Genomic DNA, 22,265 nt, shown 5'->3' on the forward strand with positions numbered 1-22,265 from the left:
ATGATTCTATGTCACAGTGGCAATTAAGCGTGGAATTTGCTGTAGTTGATAGAAAAATAGAGTAGTAGAAATCTTTATGTTGTGTTATGCTGCAATAGATATTTTTATATTTCAGTCATAATTATAATTACCTTATATCAAGCCAAAATTGGAACACTTTCAGATGTGACCATTCATTTTGTGATGTACACTGGCCTGACGTCTATGCACTGGCACCAACACTTGGGAAGTGTATTCTGGTTTTACAGAATGTTCTGTAATTTGAGGATGCATTTACCTTAAAGTGATTAAAAATTCTCACTTTAGCAGCTTCAATTCCAGATGATGTAGTCGATCATGCATTTTGACATCCATGAAGCCTTTCCTGAAGGACTAGCATTTTCTTTTGTCTTTCTGAAAAGCTACATGGAATTATTGTGCTGTAAAGTTTCAGAGATCTTAATTTTTGAATTACAACAGCTGGTGTTAGAAAATCTGGACATTCCACATTAATTAATCCTCTATATTTGTTGTCGAGTCTGACCTCAGTAATATCTTGAAGTGGTTTTCTTTGAACTTGGTAGGTTATCTCTGAGAGTTGATGGTGAGCATGGAAAAACCCAGTGAAACAGTGCAAGTGAAGGAGAATTCAGAAAAAAGCAACAATCTCATTGATCCTAAAAGTCCCCCGGCTAAGATCCCCCGCTTGGAGCAGAATGGAAGTCTCTCCACCCGCAGCAGACTGGGTAGCATGGGTGCCAAAGTGACTGGAGGCTCACCCAAACACATGGGCCAGCTGGTGAAAATCGGTAATAAAAAAGGTACCAGTGTGTGCAACCTGCTTTCACTAGTATAGAAGTAATAATAGAAATATAGGTAGTATAAATTCCCATAATAAAGCAAAGTTGACTGCACAGCAAATTTCCTTCAGAGCGCAGTATAAATGTATGCAGTCCGTTCATTTGCCAAGATATTTATGAAAATAAAATAGTTTGAAGGCGGAAGATTTATTGTTCAAGCTGCCATAACATTTATGGTACAATCATTTAGTTTTCTTCTATTTGCAGACAACAAGGAATGTATTATTTATGAAATGAATGGACACAGCAGTCTGTATTGTTAGATCTTTATCTATTAGAACTGGAAAAAGGCACTTCAGCAAATTCCTTGGCCTCTGCTTATGATTACCCTATTTATTGATTGTTCGCCAAGTGCATATATGTATAAAGGAAGCTAGGTTAAAAGCACAAAAATATAATTTATTACAGTTTTCAAACAGAGTGTATTAACATTTGCCATCAAGAACTGGACTAGAATCAAACAGTCTTATGCTCCCTGCAAAGTTATAAGCACCATAAATTAATGAAAAGAAGATTTCACCTGTCTCCGGGTTTATGTGATATTTGCAAACTGTAAGGACAGTACAGTTTTGGACAAGGAATCTATGCACTTGATCACTTCTTACAGCAGATGTGTTGTTTACATAGACTCATAAAGCGAATGTGAAAGTTTCATGCTGCTTTTCCCATATACATCATTGAGTATTTATAGAACTGATCAGTGACCATCACTTACTGCTTTAATACTAGAAGGTTATGAAGTTCCTGGCCCTGGAAATTCAGCCAAGTGTTAATAATACAGAGCAGCCAGTAAAGTAAAATATCCTTTTTAATGCAGGAAGACAACGACAGTTAGAGAAAAATGGTCGTGAATGTCATATATTGTCAATGTCCTAAAATGTTCAAACAGATTTCAGGTTTTCCAGAAATGTAACATTCCGAGAAATAAAATAGACTAACTTCCGTCTTTCTCAAATGCAATAATGATGAATAAAATGACATTTTAAAGACAGGACATCATTTTATGCAATGAATGATCTGGAAGATCTAAATTAGTTCCCCGATTTATAAATAGTAAGTAACCAACTATTCTGTATACTTACAGGCAACTAAATCTATTAAGCAAAAAGACATCAATATTATTTTGAAAAATGCAGCTTTTGTTTACTTGAGCGATACAGTTTTATCAGATGCATATACGTGTCATTACGTGCATCAAAAAGCAAAGAACTGTTAGAAATGATAAAAAAAACAGAAAATAGGATAAACACTCAGTAGGTGAGCCCGCATTTTAGGAAGCTGCCAATACGATTTATTTTTCCATGGATGCTGTCTAACCTTCAGAGTATTTCCATCAACCTGCTTTGATTTCTATACATGTTGAGATTAATGTAGTATAGTGTGTTTAAAAGGCAGATTTTTAAAAAGTAATGTACAACTAATACATAACTAATACTTAATCATGTTTAAATTATAATTGCACCTCCTACGTTTTATTAAAATATGTAAGCCATGTCTTAATTGTTTGTAGGAAATATGCTCCCTGTTTTCTGTGTGGTGGAACATTTTGAAAGTCCCATTGAGTATGAAAGTAAAGAAGAGCATGCAGAGTTTGTTCTGGTACGGAAGGACATGCTGTTTAACCAACTAGTGGAGATGGCACTGCTTTCTCTTGGATATTCCCATAGTTCCGCAGCACAGGCAAAAGGTACATCATTTTGCAATTCCACCCTGATCTAGACTGTTTCATTTTGCTAAATTACATAGATTTTGTTTATGGACACATTTCAAAAATAATGTTAAATATTTGTCATTTTATTTTCACCTGTAATTATAAAAAGATCGATCACATCCATGTCAAAAGAGAACAGTACATTACCACAAAATGCCGTGGCAAGAATTAAAATAGTCCAATAATAATGGTATTTCATTACATAAGCAAGAAAATAATGAAAATATGCACATTTTACATGTACATTACATATCTTGGAATCATTCTTTTCATTCAAATTAAAATACATCGTTTCTCTAACAATTTGACACTACAGTAGAAAATGATGTAATTCTTTACACAAACATCCAGATTTTAATGGAATTACTCTAGGTAAAGATTAATGCTCTTTTTGATTTGGTCATGAAGAGGAAACATTAAATGTTTATTATGTCAAGATTTTTTATCGTGTCAATCCAATGATTTTGTCCACGCAAAATATTGCTAAAATGCATAAAGATGCAAGATAATTTTGAGTTGGGGGCTGTAGTTTTAAAAAGAATGCATGTCATCTTTTTTTTCTGGGAGAAAATTATTTAGTATTTAATTGATTATCTAAACAGGAAAATAATTATAAAGGATTTTGTTCAGTTTCTCAATTGTTTGCATTTAATATGAGTTTAGGTATTAAAATATAAAATACAATATTGCTTTCGTCCCTTATTTTAATTTAATTTTCCACTGACTCTTATATGTATTTATCTCTAGTACACCAAAAGAGCTTTCAGTAATGAAAGTTGTTAAGTATATTTGAGCCAGTTAATGGGAGAGCAGAGGGAGAGTAATAGCTCATTTATATCAATCATTAAGGCAAATTTGAGCTTTTCTGAATTTTTCTTACGTAAAAATGATGGATGATATCTCAAATAATGTTAAACCCGATCAAAATAATTTAAGAAATGTAATTTATTGCCTTTTTTAAAAGTATTAGCAAATGCAGGGAAATTGTCAGTTGAGGTGTCTCACTCTACCTGATGTTGCCTATCGCAGGCCTGATCCAGGTTGGGAAATGGAATCCAGTCCCTCTCTCATATGTGACAGATGCACCGGATGCCACAGTAGCAGACATGCTGCAGGATGTGTACCATGTGGTCACACTGAAAATTCAGTTGCACAGGTTAGTGACAACATGCAAGTGCCTTGGCCTTGATGATCGCATGACATCATTATTATTTCATGTCTGTCTTTAACTTCCACATCTCTAAATGCCTGAATTATTTTACCAAACGCATTGGAGCAAGAAGGTAGAAGTAACAAGAAATAATAGTCGCCACATGCAGCTGATGTATAATTCATGCATCAATACAGCAGATGTGTTGTATAAAGTAATTAACTAATCAGAACAATCAGGAGACTGAGAGCAATCTCTAGATGCATCTGCTTGATGTGCCAAATGAAATCTGTCTGTCTTGAAGGAATGTTGCACCAGGAACTAGTTCTGAAATGTCCTATGTTTCCCCCCCCCTTTATACGGTATATTCTATCATGCAGTTGCCCAAAACTGGAAGACTTGCCACCTGAACAGTGGACACACACAACAGTCAGAAATGCTCTGAAGGAACTACTGAAAGAAATGAACCAGAGCACACTGGCAAAAGAATGCCCCCTCTCCCAGGTATTTATGGGGCTTTATTAAAGTAGTTTAGAAAGAGTAATAATGAATAAAATATGAACTGCAAAAATATTATTTAAATGTAGAAGTCTGTAACTACTTTCACACCAATAACAAAAATATATGATTATATTTAATTTCAATACTCGTACAAGTGGTCAAAGGTTTTGCATTTCTCTGATTCTTGTTTATAATAGTCAGCATTGCAAGTTTTTTAGAAATTTATCTGTAATATTCATAATTGGGAACATATTTTTGTACATTGTAAGGAATTTCCATATCGTTCACTGCAGATTAATTCCTGTGAAGCCAATAGTAATTACATCCTAAATTAGAGGATCATACAGTATGTTACAATTTTGGCATTGCATTACGGAGGAAACTGACTAGAAACCTGGAAATGTTTTATCTTACTTGAAATTTTCTATACAATGTACATTTAAAAAATAATCAATGGTGAATATTAGAAAGCGATCCAAACAGGGTTCTGCAATCTTGGGGCTCGACTAACATTGATATGGTTGGATTTTTAACTTGCGTCCGATCAAATCTTTAAATTCGATTATCATCATTTAACTAATTTTTTAATAAAATGATACTATTTTAAAACTGGTTGATGCAGAAGCCTACCATTGTTCAATGAGTTAATGTTAGATACATTGTTTTTCATTGCAATAGAATGACATGTTCTGCAGAATTATATCACTTGATGTTACAGTAGCAACATTCTTGACAGTGGTATGCTTCTCTTTCTAAGGAGTGACAGATAAAGTCAAGGTTTTTGTGCAGATTAAATGATTTCAAAAGACTTGAATAGTTTTGGATTCACACCCATGCTCATTATATAAAGCTTAGAATCCTTTCCAGACTAGTCATTATGCTAGAGAAACATCTGCCACCGAAAGAAGAGTTTAGCACTTTTGTTTTATAACTTAGCGTTTTATTTATGTACAAAATGTACTAGTACCCTTTCGATAATACAGAATCTACTAACTGATCATTAAGGCAAAAGGTGGAATTTCAATGTTTAAGTAAAATAAACCATGCAGGAAAATATCCATAACATAGATGATGTAATATGATGTATCTCAAGGAAAAATGCAGGCAAACACAAAAAATATCAATTTGATAAAGAAGTAACATATGTCCAATCCACACAATTTCCTCCTCTGAAAACATGGCGATTTCTCGCAATTTAGCTTAGTACACCGATAAAGCCTATGCCAATGTCCACCTATCCTCTTGCCTTTAGTTTGGCAATATAGATTTTAAATTGTAATTTAAAACTGCAAATTCTGTAAGTATATCGTATGGACTAGCTATTATTTCAATACAAAAGCGCTTTATAAAATTTTCAAGTTTTAAATTGAAATATCTAGCTAATAGCTGTAGCTACAATATTAACATATTAAGATAAATTCCTTTTATCATTTTAATTAATATATCAATTATGCTTCAGCAGCTTTTATCTTTGTAGATGGGAGTGTTTGTAGCAAGTTCCTGAAGTGTAGATCTCATATTTGCAGTGACAAGCCTAAAGTATAAGTACCTCAGTAACCAAATCTAGAGTATAAGCACCTCAGTCACTGATTCTTAAGTATGTAGACAAAAATGCTGGAGAAACTCACCGGGTGAGGCAGCATCTATGGAGCAAAGGAAATAGGCAATGTTTCGGGTCGTGACCTTTCTTCAGACTGATGTAAGGTGGGGGGGAGGAGAAAGGAAGAGGTGGAGACAGTGGGCTGAGGGAGAGCTGGGAAGGGGAGGAGAAAGTAGGGACTACCTGAAATTAAAGGTCAATGTTCATACTGCTGGGGTGCAAATTGCCCAAGCGAAATATGAGGTGCTGCTCCTCCAATTTACAGTGGTCTCACTCTGGCCATGGAGGAGGCCCAGGACAGAAAGGTCGGATTTGGAATGGGAGGGGGAGTTGAAGTGCTGAGCCACCGGGAGATCAGGTCGGTTAGTGCTTGGCGGTGGCGTTGGGCGAAGGGGCCGCCAAGCCTACGCTTGGTCTCACCGATGTAGCTGACATCTAGAGCAGCGGATGCAATAGATGAGGTTAGAGGAGGTGCTGCTTGGGTCCTTGAATGGAGTCAATTGGGGAGGTAAAGTGACAAGTGTAGCATTTCCTGCTGTTGCAAGGGAAAGTGCCCGGAGAGGGGGTGGTTCGGGTGGGAAGGGACGAATTGACCAGGGAGTTATGGAGGGAGCGGTCTCAGCGAAAAGCAGACAGCGGAGGAGATGGGAAGATGTGGCAAGTGGTAGGATCACATTGGAGGTGGCGAAAATGTCGGAGGATTATTTGTTGTATGTGACGGCTGATAGGGTGAAAGGTGAGGACAAGGGGGACGCTGCCATTATTATGAGTGGGGGGATGGGGAGTGAGAGCAGAGTTACGGGGTATAGAAGAGACCCCGGTGAGAGCCTCCGGTGAGGTTCAACAGGTCTGCTGAGGCGGCGAGGTGAGTAGGCCCTGGTGAGGCGGCGAGGTTCGGCGGTTACGTTATGGTGGCGATAGTCGGAGGAATCAGGGAGATAGCGAGGGTCGGCGTAATAGATGAGGGGGCGATAGTCAGAGTTACCAGCGGCAGCATCGGCGTGGAGGTCGGCAAAGGCGGCATCCTCGGTGGTCCGGGCCTGAGGTCGGTCTGGGAGGCGGCGAGTGCTGGTGCTGCTCCCCGTGACCAAGATGGCGTCGCGGGTCAGTGTTGGGCCCCGTGGCCTGCAGGCGGTCGAGTCACGGAGTGTCGGTGGTAGGAGCGACCTGGAGGAGGTGGGCGAGTTTAAGGTCCTTGGTGGAGTCCAGTTGAGCCAGGAATCGTTTGTTGAAGGCATGGATCTGCCATAGGATGAGTATAGGTACCTCAGTGACTGAGCCCAATGATCAGGAAACTCAGTCACTGCGCCTAAAGTGTAGAAACCTCAGTCACTGAGTTGAGTACAGGTATTGCCATCAATTCATAGGATCTCTGCTTCAGGAACTTGGGGCACAGACATCTCAGCAATCGCAATACAAGTTAAGATGTAGGTCATTTCTAGATCATAAATTCTGAATTTGAACTCTGTGTAAGTCTTGAACATATAAGTGGGCTGACAGTCCAGTCTAGTATCGAAGAGCACTATTGTGGCTGTTGTCCTTTAACCTAAAGTTTACATCAAAATTCCATCCACTTAGGAGTGCCCATGATCCCGCAGTAAAGCTTAGCATTGTTCGTGTTTCTTGTATTTCCAAGTATTCTTTTAGAATAAATAGAAAATATACCAAAACAATCCAGTTAAGTCATTAATCCCATTGCCATTGGTGGGATGGGTGTTATGTATGGCGACATAACCACGTAATTACATCTCATACACCCAAAATAAGTAATGTGTGAAGCACTTTGAGAGTTTTTGTTTGTGATAAAATTATGTGAATACTTTTTTTATTTACTCATCTTACCACTGTCTTCTCATCAGTTTCTTCTCAAATTCCTTGCATCTGGTTAGCCTGTACTGCATCCCTCTTTCCAAATCCTTACATATTTCTGAATATATAGGTTCACGGGTATGGTGGTGGTGTAGCAGATGTGTTATCTGTTAGTGGTCCGGAAACCTCAGTTCAACGTGAATTGGCAGCTTTAGAAATCAACTTCAAATCAATAATCTGGAATAAAAGCAGGACATTAGTCATCGTTGTGCTAACCACAAAACAACTGAATTGCCTTAACCATTACTCACTTTATTCACTACAATTCTTCAGAAAAGGACATCTGCCATTTCACCTCATCTGACATATATGTAGCTCCAGACTCTTTGGTTGTCTCTTAGGTAGCCTAGCCACTTAATTATAACATAGTCACTCACAGCTTTAACAAAACTGCACATCAACATCGGCATCAACACAGGCACCGAATTTGGACATGGCAACGTCATTCCTAATCCAGTCATCCTTGCAAAGTCTTCTTCACAAACATCTGGAGGCTGCTGCCAAAATAGGGAGAACTGTTGCACCAGCTCATCGTTACAGCCAGATGTATTTGTCTTTGCAGGCAATCTGCCCCACTCCTTCAACACAATCCCTGGGCATGTCTTCTTTCATAAGCAGGATGGACCCATCAGAGATGACCTCACAGTGTTACTGAGGCAGGAGGGAAAAGTCCCCAGAATCTCCAACATACAAAATCACACTGCAGGAGGTCAACCTGAGGGAAAGAAATCTGATACCACTTGCAACCTTCTCTGAACTGATAAAACTCTGCTCCTTCATGTTGGATGAACCACTGGAAGCAGCAAGGGCTCTGATTGGGTGGGGACTTCAATGTCCATCACCAGACATAGAAACGTAGACAATAGGTGCAGGAGTAGGCCATTCGGCCCTTCGAGCCTGCACCGCCATTCAATATGATCATGGCTAATCATCCAACTCAGTATCCTGTACCTGCTTTCTCTCCCTACCCCTTGATCCCTTTAGCCACAAGGGCCACATCTAACTCCCTCTTAAATATAGCCAATGAACTGGCCTCAACTACATTCTGTGGCAGAGAATTCCAGAGATTCACCACTCTCTGTGTAAAACATGTTTTTCTCATCTCGGTCCTAAACGATTTCCCCCTTATCCTTGAACTGTGACCCCTTGTTCTGGACTTCCCCAACATAGGGAACAATCTTCCTGCATCTAGCCTGTCCAACCCGTTAAGAATTTTGTAAGTTTCTATAAGATCCCCCCTCAATTTTCTAAATTCTAGCGTGTACAAGCTGAGTCTACCCAGTCTTTCTTCATATGAAAGTCCTGACATCCCAGGAATCAGTCTGGTGAACCTTCTCTATACTCCCTCTATGGCAAGACATTGCTTGGTATTGCCACCACTGACCAAGGTAGTCGAATGCTGAAGGACACTGAAGGCCTTTGTCTGTAGCAGATAGTGGGTGAGGGATAAACGTGTTTCATTATATCCTCCTGAATCATCTGAAGCAGATGCTTCGGTCACTGGGATCATTTGTAAATAAAACTGCCACACAGTCCTTGTGGAGCCAAAGACTGGTCACACTGAGAACAAATGTAATTGTAGTGTGTGGTACTTTACACAGTGTTGTTATGACAGATTCAGAGCAGAACTGACAGCTTAACATTAGCTATCCCTGTGGCACAATACAACATCATATGATATTGAAGTGTATACCACAATCTGTAATCTCATGTCCATGCTCATCCAACGCTTTCCCATTACAACCAAACCAAGAGAACAGCCCAGTAGGAGAGAGGGGCATGCTGTGAACCGAACCATCCATACCTAGAATTGAGGTGAAGCTGCATAATAGAATCACTTGTGTGCAATTTCAATTTAAATGAACTTTATTTATCCGTTAGGAACTTCATTTGTGCAGAACATCAGTGTGTGTACAGTTCACATACCCAGCAACACAACACAATATACCACACACATCACATACCAGCAGTCCAACAGTGGTCAGTAGGTAAAACTTGCAAAGCACAATACATGAAGAATAGGCAATAAAAACATTAAAAGAATGTTAAAAATGTGTATATATAAATGAATAAATAAATAGATCAACTATTCATGAGTCTAATGGATGTCGGCACTAAACTCGACATGGCTCTCTTAATCCTGAATGTGAGAGCCATGAAGAGCTAAAGAGCAAGCCTGGCATGCAATGGACGGAGTGGAGAGATCTTGTAAATGATGAATCAGATAATAGCTCTGCAGCCCTGTTACATTTAGTTATGAATCTAGTTGAGCAACTAACAAAATAGACTGCAAGAACAATTCACCTTCAATGATGGTAGGACCCCACATCTCAGTGCTGAAAATTCCTACCATCAAACTAATTTTGTATCCAATTAGCAATCTATTCCTGGATCTCATGCAATCTAGTCTTCTCAGAGTAGTCTACCATATGGGACCTTGCTACTGTACACATGGACATCATCTACCTACCTGCCCTCATCAATCCTCTTGGTTGCCTTTTCAAAAACAAGCAGTTTGTGGGATGCTATTTCTCACACACAAAGCCATGTCAATTCCAGTTTATCCAAATGCTCGTAGATCCTGTCTTTCAAAATCCCATTGAGTGACTTGCCCACTAACCATGTTAGGCTCACCATCCCGTAGTTCTCTGGCATGTCCTTGCTGCTCTTCTTAAATAGCAGTACAACATTAGACGCCCTCCAGTCTTCCAGGACTTCATCTTTGGCTACAGATGATGCAAATATCTCTGCAAGTCCTCTGCAGTTTCTTCCCTTGCTTCCCCAAGGACAGAGAGAGAGAGAAAGAAAATGGATGCAGGGGGCAGAAAGTGAGAGGAGAAAACAGTTTTATCAACAGTACTTTGGGATAAAACATCTAAACAGATTCTACATTTTTAACATCTCAGGACCTAATCATACAAAATGGCCTGGAAACGTGGCAAATCTTGTGTACTCTCAGTGTAATCTACCATTCCTACACTCACAGTAAGATTTTACTGAACAATGCTAAAAGGGAATTTCACCATATCTAGGTACATATGATAAGAAAATGCCATTGAACCATTTGAAAAAGTTGAAGTATTCAGAAAACAATCAAGTGGAAGTGCTGAGCACATGATCCATCTTGGCTTCCTTTTGAGATCCTCACCGTGACAAAAATAGACTTCAGCCAATTGGATTTCCTCCATGCGATATCAAGAAAACATCTGTTAGCTTTGAATACAACAAGGTTTAGAAGCCAGATAATGTCTAGGCTGCAGTACTGAATGAGGAAAATTGTGTAGGCAGTTCCTTTTTGCAAAAGCTGGGCAAATCTAATCCATCTAATTATCCCTCAGTGAATCTATTCTCAATCATTAGCAAAGTGATAGACGGTGTCATTAACAATGGTATCAAGCACACTTACTCAACAATAATCTACACAGTAATACTATTCAATGCTCTCAGATGTGTCTTGAATTTCCCCAGGACCACTTGGCTCCAGACTTCATCTCAGCCTTTTTCAAACATGCACTGAGCTGTAGAGGTTAGTACTCCAGCTTCAGGAATAATGGGAAAACTAAAGCCGGGATGACAAGGAGTAAGCCGTCAGACCTCCCACAACAGAAGATGATTTTGATTGTTGGAGGTCAATCATCCCAGCCTCCCTCTGTGGGATATCGCTGCAGAAGTTCCTTAAGGAACTTTGGTGGCTGCAACAATCATCAACTCCTTCATTTACCAGTCAAAAGTGTACATGGGTATTGATCATTGTACTATGTTAATTTCCATCGCTGTTGCTCAGTAAATTATTCAGTCCACAGTCATGCTGGTATACAGTAAGGTCTAGCCATTGTTTAGGAAGGATCTGCAGATGCTGGTTTAAACCAACGATGGACACAAAATGCTGGAGTAACTCAGCGGGACATGCAGCATCTCTGGAGAGAAGGGATGGGTGATGTTTCGGGTCGAGAACCTTCTTTAGACTGATCAGTTACAACCCGAAACGTCACCAATTCCTTCTCCAGAGATGTTGCCTGTGCCACTAAGGTCTTGCCATTGGTCAGACATTGTCAGATAAGTGGCGAGTAATATTTATCAAGAGTCAAGAGTGTTTAATTGCCATTTGCACTGGGACCAGAACAATGAAATTCTTACATGGTGCAACTTTACAGGCACAACATTGCAACAACATATCAAAAATGTATTGTATTCTTGCTTATTTTATATTTATCAGACATATTAAAGAAGCAGATTGTAACAGTGCGAGCTAAGTATGCAGTGCAACCTTATACAAAGTCCATAGTAATTTGGTGCTGTGGTTGGGTTGTGGTTAGGGTTGTGCAGCATAGTTCAAGCGTCTGAAGGTTGATGGGAAGCAGCTGTTCTTCAACCTGGAAGTCATGGTTCTTTGGTTCCTGTACATCTTCCTGATGGTAGCAGCAAGACGAGCTGGGTTGTGTGGGTTGTGTGGGTGTTTGATAATATTTATTTGCTGCCTTGTAGAGGCAGCGCTTCCTGTAAATTCCTTCGATGGGTGGGGGTGGGGGTGGGGTGGGGATGGGGGGGGGGGGAGGGGGGGGGGGGGGCAATACCCATGATGGACTAGACAATGTCCATCATTTTCTGCATGCCACAAAAGTGCAGGCAATGACCATCTCAATCAAGGGAGTCTAATCACTTATCTGTAACATTTTGAAATAAAAGCAGAAAATTCAAGAAATTGTGAGCAAGTCAGGCAGAATTTATGAAGAGAGAGTCAGAGATTACTTTGCAAGATAACCTTGCAGCTGATAACCTTTCATTAGAACAAGGTAAAATTAGAAATCAAAACGAGTTTGATCTGCAGAAGGAGAGGGCGTGATAAGTTGGAGGCTAGGATGGACTGGGCAGCAGCAGAAGAGGTGATGATGCTGTCTAAGAGATGTTGGTGAATACTTGTTAGTGGCATTCTGGAGAAGATGTAAGTAGAAGATAAATGAAATCAAATGAGGCAGGGGGAAAATAAAGTGAGATACAGAACACTGCAGTTGCTAGAACACTTAAATTTAAAAAAAATACTGGAAATGCTGAGTTAATGTTTCTGGTGGTGGCAATTTTGACACCACATTGTCAAGGCTGGTTAATTGTGTTGTTGAATTCGCTGTTGAGTCCTGAAGGCTGTAAAATGTCTGAATGGAAGAAACAATGCTGTTCTTGTGTTTAAATTAGACTTCATTCGAACGTTAAAAGAGGCCAAGAACAGAGGTCGGAGTCTGATAAAGAATTAAAGTGACAGGCAGCTAGTTTGGTTTCTCTAATGCACAGGAGACCACATTTTTTTATGAGCATTGTATGTGGTTTAAGTGCTATTACATAAACAGAAAATACTCAGGTAATATCTGTTGAGAGAGAAACAGAGTTGACAGTTTAAGTCGATGATCAGATCTGAAATGTTACTTCTGTTTCTCTTACCACAGATGTGATTTCCAACATTTTTTGTTTCATTCTGCATTTCCAGGATCAGCACTTTTTTGCCTTTTAATTATGTTGACATTCAGCTGCATTACCATTGCTGAAGAACCAGATTGTAACAGATTAAACGGCTGAGGATTGGCTGTAGTCTGTAAGACAGTTAGATTTAGCTCTTGGGGCTAACGGAATCAAGGGATATGGGGAAAAACCAGGAACGGGGTACTAATTTTGGATGATCATCCATGATCATATTGAATGGCGGTGCTGGCTCGAAGGGCTGAATGGCCTACTCCTGCACCTATTTTCTATGTTCCTATGAATCTCCTATCATCAGCATCCAGGGAGTGACCATTGATCAGAAATTCTCCTAGAAAAGCCACATAAAACACTCTAGCTTTAAGTGCAGCTCATTGAATGACTTACAGTGCATTCAGAAAGTATTCTGACCCCTTCACTTTTTCCAATTTTTTTTTTAATGCTACATCCTTATTTTAAAATAGATTGAATTCATTGTTTTAATCATCAATCTACACACAAAACCCCAGAATGATGAAGCGAAAACAAGTGTTTAGAAATTTTTGCAAAGTAATTAAAAATAAATAACTGAAATATCACATTTACATAAGTATTCAGACCCTTTGCTATGACACTCAAAATTGAGCTTAGGTTCATCCTGTTTCCATTGATTATCCTTGAGATGTTTCTACAACTTGATTGGAGTCCACCAGTGGTAACTTACATTGATTGGACATGATTTCGAAAGGCACACATCTGTCTATATAAGGTCCCGCAGTTGACAGTACATGTCAGAGCAGAAACCAAGCCATGAAGACGAAGGAATTGTCCGTAGACCTCCGAGACAGGATGTTTTGAGACACAGATCTGGGGAAGGGTATAAAACAATTTTGGCAGCTTTGCAGGTCCCGAAGAGCACAGTGGCCTCTGTCCATGACCAAGATCCCGATGGTCACTCTGACAGAGCTCCAGAGTTCCTCTGTGGAGAAGGGAGGAAGAAAAGGCACATGACAGCCCACTTGGAGTTTGCCAAAAGGCACCTAAAGGACTCTCAGACCATGAGAAACAAGATTTTCTGGTCTGATGAAACCAAGATTGAACTCTTTGGCCTGAATGCCAAGCGTCACATCTGGAGGAAACCATGCACCGCTCATCAAGGTGAAGCATGGTGGTGGCAGCATCATGTTGTGGGGATGTTTTTCAGCGGCAGGAACTGGGAAATTAGGATCGAGGGGAAGATGAACGGAACAAAGTACAGATAGATCCTTGATGAAAACCTGCTCCAGAGCGTTCTTGACCTCAGACTGGGGCAGAGGTTCACCTTCCAATAGGACAACGACCCGAAGTACACAGCCAAGACAACGCATGAGTGGCTTCGTGATAAATCTGTGAATGTCCTTGAGTGGCCCAGCCAGAGACCGGACGAACTCGATCGAACATTTCTGGAGGGACCTGAGAATAGCTGTGCATCGACTCTCCCCGTCCAACCTAACCGAGCTTGAGAGGATCTGCAGAGAAGAATGGGAGAAATGACCCAAATACAGGTGTGCCAAGCTTGTAGCGTCATACCCAAGAAGACTTGAGGCTGTAATCGCTGCCAAAGGTGCCTCAACAAACTACTGAGTAAAGTGTCTGAATACTTATGTAAATGTGATATATCAGATATTTATTTTTAATTACTTTGCAAAAATTTCTAAACACTTGTTTTTGCTTTTTTATTATGGTGTGGAGATTGATGATTTAAAAAAAAAAGAATTGAATCCATTTTAGAATAAGGCTGTAACGTAACAAAATGTGGAAAAGGTGAAGGGGTCTGAATACTTTCTGAATGCACTGTAAGCCCTTTCACCTCAAAACTTCCCAGGATCTACAATGTACACGCTAGGAGCACCATAGAACACTCTCCGATTGCCTGGATGCTTGCAGCTCCAACAACACTGCAGAATCTTATCACCATCTAGCAGAGCAGTCCTTTTCATTGACACCTCATCAACCACCGGGACCAGATGGTTTTAATAATGAATTTTATAAAAAATTTCAGGAGATAACGGCCCCTTATTTATTTAATTTATACTCCCATGCTTTTAAAGAAAACAAACTACCTGAAACACTAACAGAATCAACTATTACGCTTATTCCAAAAAAAGATAAAGATTTAGAAGATCCGGGCTCGTACAGAGCTATATCACTTTTAAATACAGATCAGAAAATTTTAGCAAAGATTTTAGCAAGTAGATTAAGCAAATATATTAGTAAACTGATAAACCCTGATCAAACGGGGTTTATACCTAAAAGATACTCATTTAATAATCTGAGACGTCTGTTTAATATAATGTACTCGCATAAAGTAGAGGAAGAAGATATATCAATTATTTCTTTGGATGCAGAGAAAGCATTTGATCAGGTAGAGTGGCAATATTTATATAAAGTACTACAAAAATTTAACATGGGAGAGAATTTTATAACATGGGTAAAATTATTATATGATAAACCGATGGCAAGAATTTTAACTAATAACATGTTATCTCAAAAATTTCAACTATCAAGGGGTAATAGGCAGGGATGTGCACTATCACCCCTGCTATTTGCCCTTATGATAGAACCTCTGGCTGAAAGTATAAGAATTCATCCGAATATTCAGGGCTATAATACCAGGGACTCAAAGAATAAAATCTCATTATATGCAGACGATATACTTTTATATATTACAAAGTCACAAACGAGCATACCAAATTTATTAAACTTAATAGAGGAATTTGGGTCTTTTTCTGGATATAGAATAAACTGGAACAAAAGCGAAATCATGACATTAAAACCTCAAGAACCTACACACTTACTGAAGTTCCCCTTTAAAATCGCAACAGAAAAATTTAAATATTTGGGTATTCAGATTACTAGAAAATATAAAGCATTATTCAATGCTAATTTTATACCTTTATTAAATAAACTTAATACACAGATTAAATTTTGGAAAACACTTCCCTTATCATTATTAGGTAGAATAAATGCAATAAAAATGATCTTCCTACCACAATTACTATACCTATTTCAGTCTATACCGGTATATATACCAGATTATTTATTTTTTTAAATTAGACTCTAACATTACAAATTATATTTGGGACTATAAATCACATAGAATCACAAAAAAAACACTTATGTAAACCAAAAGAGGTCGGGGGACTTTCACTTCCGAATTTTATGTATTATTACTGGGCAGTGCATATTAAGAATATGATTTATTGGTTGGATAGTTCTACACAACAGACAGAATGGATAAAAATGGAGAAGGAGGATTGTCATCCTTGTAATATAGGAACGATCCTCTTTTCCCCCCAAAAACTGAATAACACAATATATAAGAAGAACCCAATTATATATGGTACAATAAGAATTTGGAAACAAATAAAATTATCTTTAAAATTAAGAAATCTATCACTGTTAATGCCAATTGCGAATAACCCTTTATTTAAACCATCTCTTATTGATAAGACATATAACCAATGGGAAAGTCTCGGAATTAGAAGGATCAGGGATATGTACGAAACAGGAAACCTACTATCATTCCAACAACTACAATTAAAATTTAAATTGAAAAACAATCAATATTTTTAAATATCTTCAGATTTGCGACTTTGTGAAAAAATATATACAAGGATATCAAAAAGTAACTCCTGACTTATTGGAAGAAGCAATGAATATTGAAGCTGACTCACAAAAATTAATATCCTATTTATATAATAGTATTCTAAATATAGACCTACCATCGACAGAGGTACTTAGAGAAGAGTGGGAACGGGAATTAATGATAAAAATTACGAAGGTTAAATGGGAAAAATACCTGATATATATTCACAAATGTTCAATTAATGTAAGACATAATCTAATACAATTTAAAATTGTACATAGATTATATTATTCAAAAACAAGATTGAACAAATTTTATCCAAATATATCCGCCACTTGTGATAAATGTCTAGCCCAAAAGGCAACTATAACACACTCCTTAGTTTCCTGCATAAAACTTTATAGATTTTGGAATGATATTTTTGAAATACTTACAAAATTATTCAAGACAAGAATGGAACCTAATACTGAAATGATTATATTTGGTGTAATGGAAGATGGGAATAAATTGAACACATCTCAAAATCTATTCCTTAATTATGGTTTAATAATAGCAAAAAAATTAATACTTAAATTTTGGAAGGGTACATCAATACCAACGCTTAAAATGTGGATTGCAAGTATGTTGGACACCGCTCATCTTGAGGAAATGCGATTCCTCCTAATGGATAAATCAGACCAATTCATAACGAGTTGGTCTCCATTCGTCGTTTTTTTGGAATCATATGGTGTAACACAATTGTAAAAAATAACTGTTTCAGGACTGGACGAGGGTTGGTCAAGACTATAAATAATGATCTCCTTTTCTTTTCACTATTTTCTCTCTCAACTTTCTTCATTTACTCGTTTTCTTTCTTCACACACTATATATTTCACATTTTTCTATCCTTTACTATCTAACCTCTTTTTCTTATTCTCATCTTTTTTCAATGTAACAAAAAAAAAAAAGAAGTTGTACATAAAATGTATTATGAAAATATATATTAGGCACTTTGGTGCCATATGACTGTGCTTACTTCTAATAAAATAAAATATATTAAAAAAAAACCACCTAAACTGCCCCACCAACCACCGCAATGTTCTTCACCACCAATGGCTACAGTGTGTACCTTCTACAATATGAGCAGCAGTGACTTGTCTGAGCACCTCTGAGATCTCCCAAACTCCCTGCCTCTGTTATAAAGATGCACAGGAAAGCCACCAAGATATGTTCCCTCCAAGTCACTTATCATTCTGAAATGGAAGTATATTACTCGCCCTTAATTGGCATTGTGTCTAAATTGTGGAACTCCCACTAACAGCACCTTTGACAGAAGGACTGTAAGTCATAAAAGATGGCTCAACATAACTTTCTCAAACATTGTTAGAAATGGGCAGTAAATGATGGTGTGCCAACAATGCCCACATATCAAAATATGGATAACTTTGTTTTAAATGGACCAACAAGTAAGGTTTTACATTTTATTTAACTCTGAAAAGCAACTTTAAAAAAATATCTGCAATTCCCTTCTGCAATTTTTTTTCCTGAAGTCAGAGAAGGCAGTCGATTAAAACTGATCTGTATCATGGAATGTTGCTTGCCTAATTAATTAGAGTCACCAGTAGCAACAGCCAAAGCATTATTTGTGGTGGATGTGGGTCAGTTGTAGATCCTTGGGAATTGTTAGCCTTTTTAATTTATTTGTAATAGCAAGTCTTCAGACTTTTCCACTGCTGGTTTATTGTCAATGTAATAGGAATTCACAATTGCATTGACATTGATTTGGCAATTCACCCTAAGTTAAGAGGCCAAACTAATTGAGGAGGATATAACATCTAGTTCTGAGTCATTCATAAAGGCATCAGAGCTATTGCAGGTAAATGGGATAGGATATGTACAATGGGAGGCATTAATATGGTGGGCTAAGGATCTGTTTGGGTTTTGGACAACTCTCTGATTATGTGAATGTGAAGAGCTGTAAATTGGGAATTGGAAAGGAGAGAGGAACAGGAAAATTTCAACCTGGAAATGGTACCTGGTAAATAGTTGGTGCTGCACGTTGGCTCACATTGGCAGCTAATTCAATGCTGACCTCCGGTAATATTTGTGTGGAGATTGCATGTTTTCTATGGGAACATGGGTTTCCCCCAGGTGCATCAGTTTCTTCTCGCATCCCAAAGACATTCACTATGATTGGTTGCTGTAAATTGCCCCTGATGTAGGAAGGTGGTAGTAGTATTTGGGTGAATTTATTGGTATGTGGAGGAGAATATGCTACTGAGGAAATAAGTGATGGAATGGAAGTGATGGGGTTGCTCTGAGAGCTCGGGGTCGAAAACAAACTGGCCAGTAAAATCCAATGTGCTGGTTTTACATTTCCAAAGATTCTATTAAATTGGTAAATAGTGAATGTGCTTCCTTTATTTAAAAAAAAAAGATGGGGGGGGGGGGGGCAGGACAGGACAGGAGAGGCAGAAAACAAAAAAATTGGCAGATTACCATCTGTCATGGAAAATTGTTAGACGCCGTTATTAAAGATGTTAAAATAGTGCATATTGAAAAATTTAAGGTAATTAGTCAAGCTGACGTGAGCCTGTGAAAGGGGAAACATGTTTGACCGATTTATTAGACTTTTCTGAAGAAGCGACATATGCTGTGGATAAGGTTACTGATGGATGTACTGTACATAGATTTCCAGATGGCTCATGATAAGTTGCCATACCTAAGTTTATTATGGAAAATAAGAGTTCATGGCTAATGTCCTGGTGTGGATGAACAATTAGGTGGCAAACGTGGAACAGAGTAAGTCTAATTTAATGGTTGTTGTGTTGGCAAGCTGTAACAAGTGAGGTGTCATACAGTTCATTGCTGGAGCCTCATCTTATTTCAATTTATATATATGACTTGGATGAGACGCCAAAGTTATATTTGCTGAGTTTACTGACAGATAGGAAACTAATTTGTGAAGAGGCTGCAAAGGGATATAAATTGGTTGAGATCCAGCGTGGAGTGTAATACATAAAAATGTCCAATTGTTCATTTTTTCTGCGGGGGCAAAAAGAGTTTATTATCTAAATGGTGAAAGATTGTGGAGATTCAGGAATCCCAGTGCTTGATTCACAAAATAACACTATGGAGGTATGTTTGTGTAGAACATTATTGTTTATTTGCAAGGCAAATTTAAATACAAAAATAGAAAGGTTTTGCTTATACAAGGCATTGATGGGCCCACGTCAGGACTATTGTACAGTGTATTGGGCTCCTAGTTTAAGGAAGAACATTAATGTACTGGATGCAGTTCAGAGAAGGTTTACTAATACCCGGAATAGCTAAATTGTCGTATGAGGAAAGATTGGGCAGTCTCAACTTGTATCCACTAGAGCTTAGGAGAATGAAAGGAGACTTTATTTAAATGTAAAAAATAGTAAAGGGTCTTGTCAAGGGTAGATGTGAGGACGGTATTCTCCTTTGTGGAAGAAGCTCGAACTAGTGTCATCGATTAAGAATAAGCTGTTGTGGGTTTAGCTGAGAGATGATGTGAAATGTTTTAATCTCACAAGTCTTTGGAACTTTTGTCCCAAGCAGAGTCAGAACTCCCAGAAGCAGAGTCACTGGATATTGTTATGATGGGTGCTTGATAAACAAGGGGGTAAAATGGGGACATTACTGGGGACAGGCAGGTTTGCAGAGATGATGTTTGAATCAACATCACCATACTTGCAAAGCAGGATTGACGGGCAGAGTGGTCTGCTCCTACTCCTTATTTATGTTCATAAGCAGATCACATGCTATTAGTAGTCCAGTTTAGGTTCAAATCTGAAGTGTAATTGCTCAAGAGTTGAGCAATTAGTTAATCTATCTGACCTTAGTTTAAATGTTTAGGAAGCGTAAATCCTCTTTTCCTGCTGTCAAACAATTTAATTTTGTAATTTTTGGAAATTGCCTTTACTAACAAGTATCCAGACACATTCAGAGCCCTGTCTTTAACAGGACAGTTAAAGTTCCAGCCAGGCAGGAGCCACACAACATAAACATGGTTCTGCCTAGTTAGAACCTGTTCTGAGATTGGGAGCTGTTGTGTAAATTCTTATTAGATGAATGTTGTACTGACAGTAAAGTCATGTTTTTGAACATCCTCTTATCTGGAGGATTGCGTGGCAGCAGTTTTACACCAAACAAAACAAGTCATAATTTGTTCATTACAAGGCCATCTAATATTTGTTTTTCATTCCTTGCCTTCGTGTACCTGGTACCTTATACCTCAGCAGTTTGGCAAAAATATGTTTATATTTGAGAAACAAATTTTTCAGGATTTGAATAAAAATCAAGCAAAAATGTAACAGTCAAACCAAAGTTAACACTTTTTCAGAACGAGCTTTTCTTGTGTAAAAGGAGATATCCATTTGAATAAAAAAATTACTAGTTGTATTTCTTTTGTATTTGAGAAACCTAGCCTATTTATTTTGACTACAAAGCTGAATATTTGGTAACAATGAAGCTGAACATAAACATTACTTTGATTTCATTAAAATAAATCTAGAAAAAGCATGCAGATTTTTTTTAGATGTTCATGGTATTCTTATCAACATTCTCAATTTTGTTTCTTTATTTAAAAATAAACTTCCTGGGTTCCAATAACATAAGTAAATCTGCATCAATCTTGCATAAATACCACTATACTCTTTTCCGTATACCCCTTGCTCTGAGTAAATCTTGGAATGTACACTGGGATATTGGTAGTTTTATTTTTCTCCATAAAAATTAAATTGAAAAAAAGTCTACTTTGTAATACCCAAGAGCTTAGTAAAAATCCTTTCTGATCTAATGATCCTAAAGCCTTCCATAGCTCTCTCGACTTGCATAGGTCCATGACATGCCTGTCTTTCTTTCAGTCCTCCTGAATCTCTGCCCCTCAGTTCCGTTTTTGATTTAATACATCTGTAATTGTATGGATGGTTCGAGCTTCTATCCTACAAAATTAAAAACATGTCATTACTTTTGCTACTAACTTCCAACCTGCTCTCACATTCACATCGGGCCATCTCTGACTTTTCCCTTTCAGGATCTCTGCCTCCCATGCTAGGGTACAGACTAGCGACAAACATTTATCACAAACCTACGGACTTTTGCCTCAACGATCAACTTCTATCTCAATGGCTTCCCCACCCTATCCGCAACTTAAACCCAACTTGTTTTCTCTTTTTCCCAGATCTGGTTATATGGTTATCTGAGGAAGTATCCACTGATATTCCCCGAACTGCTGAGAGCTTGTAGGTTTTCTTGTCTTTATTTCTGTTGCAAATGCTGAGACAGTAATGTTTTCTTCAGCAAAAGCCTTGTGCACGACTAAGCTCGTTTCTTGGCTTCAGAATGCAGAGAAAATGACTAATTTTCTGGAATTTATTTGAAGATGTGACAAGTAAAATGGATGAAGGGGAGCCAGTGGATGTTGTGTATCTAGACTTTCAGAAAGCCTTTGATGAGGTCCCGCACGGGAGACTGGTGACTACAATTAGAGCACATGGTATTGGGGGTAGGGT

The 22,265-nt window shown here is 38.2% G+C and overlaps 1 protein-coding gene across 9 annotated transcripts in view; it reads left to right on the forward strand.

Annotated features, from left to right (window-relative positions):
• The window catches only part of LOC129709864 (DNA-binding protein SATB1-like), a 167,891-nt gene that overhangs the window by 23,961 nt on the left and 121,665 nt on the right, over positions 1-22,265 (forward strand). For 5 of the 9 annotated variants that reach the window (XM_055656556.1, XM_055656566.1, XM_055656535.1 and 2 more), the window contains exons 2-4: positions 2,350-2,526; positions 3,580-3,706; positions 4,081-4,204. In XM_055656556.1, the coding sequence (XP_055512531.1) occupies positions 2,355-2,526; positions 3,580-3,706; positions 4,081-4,204 (423 nt within the window). In that variant the 5' untranslated portion in view covers positions 2,350-2,354. Of the gene's footprint in view, positions 1-563; positions 801-2,349; positions 2,527-3,579; positions 3,707-4,080; positions 4,205-22,265 lie in introns of all 9 variants that reach the window. The other 4 variants (XM_055656500.1, XM_055656517.1, XM_055656508.1 and 1 more) reach the window with 2 other exon arrangements.

The sequence above is a fragment of the Leucoraja erinacea genome, chromosome 2 (assembly GCF_028641065.1).
Source record: "Leucoraja erinacea ecotype New England chromosome 2, Leri_hhj_1, whole genome shotgun sequence".
Classification (NCBI taxonomy): domain Eukaryota; kingdom Metazoa; phylum Chordata; class Chondrichthyes; order Rajiformes; family Rajidae; genus Leucoraja; species Leucoraja erinaceus.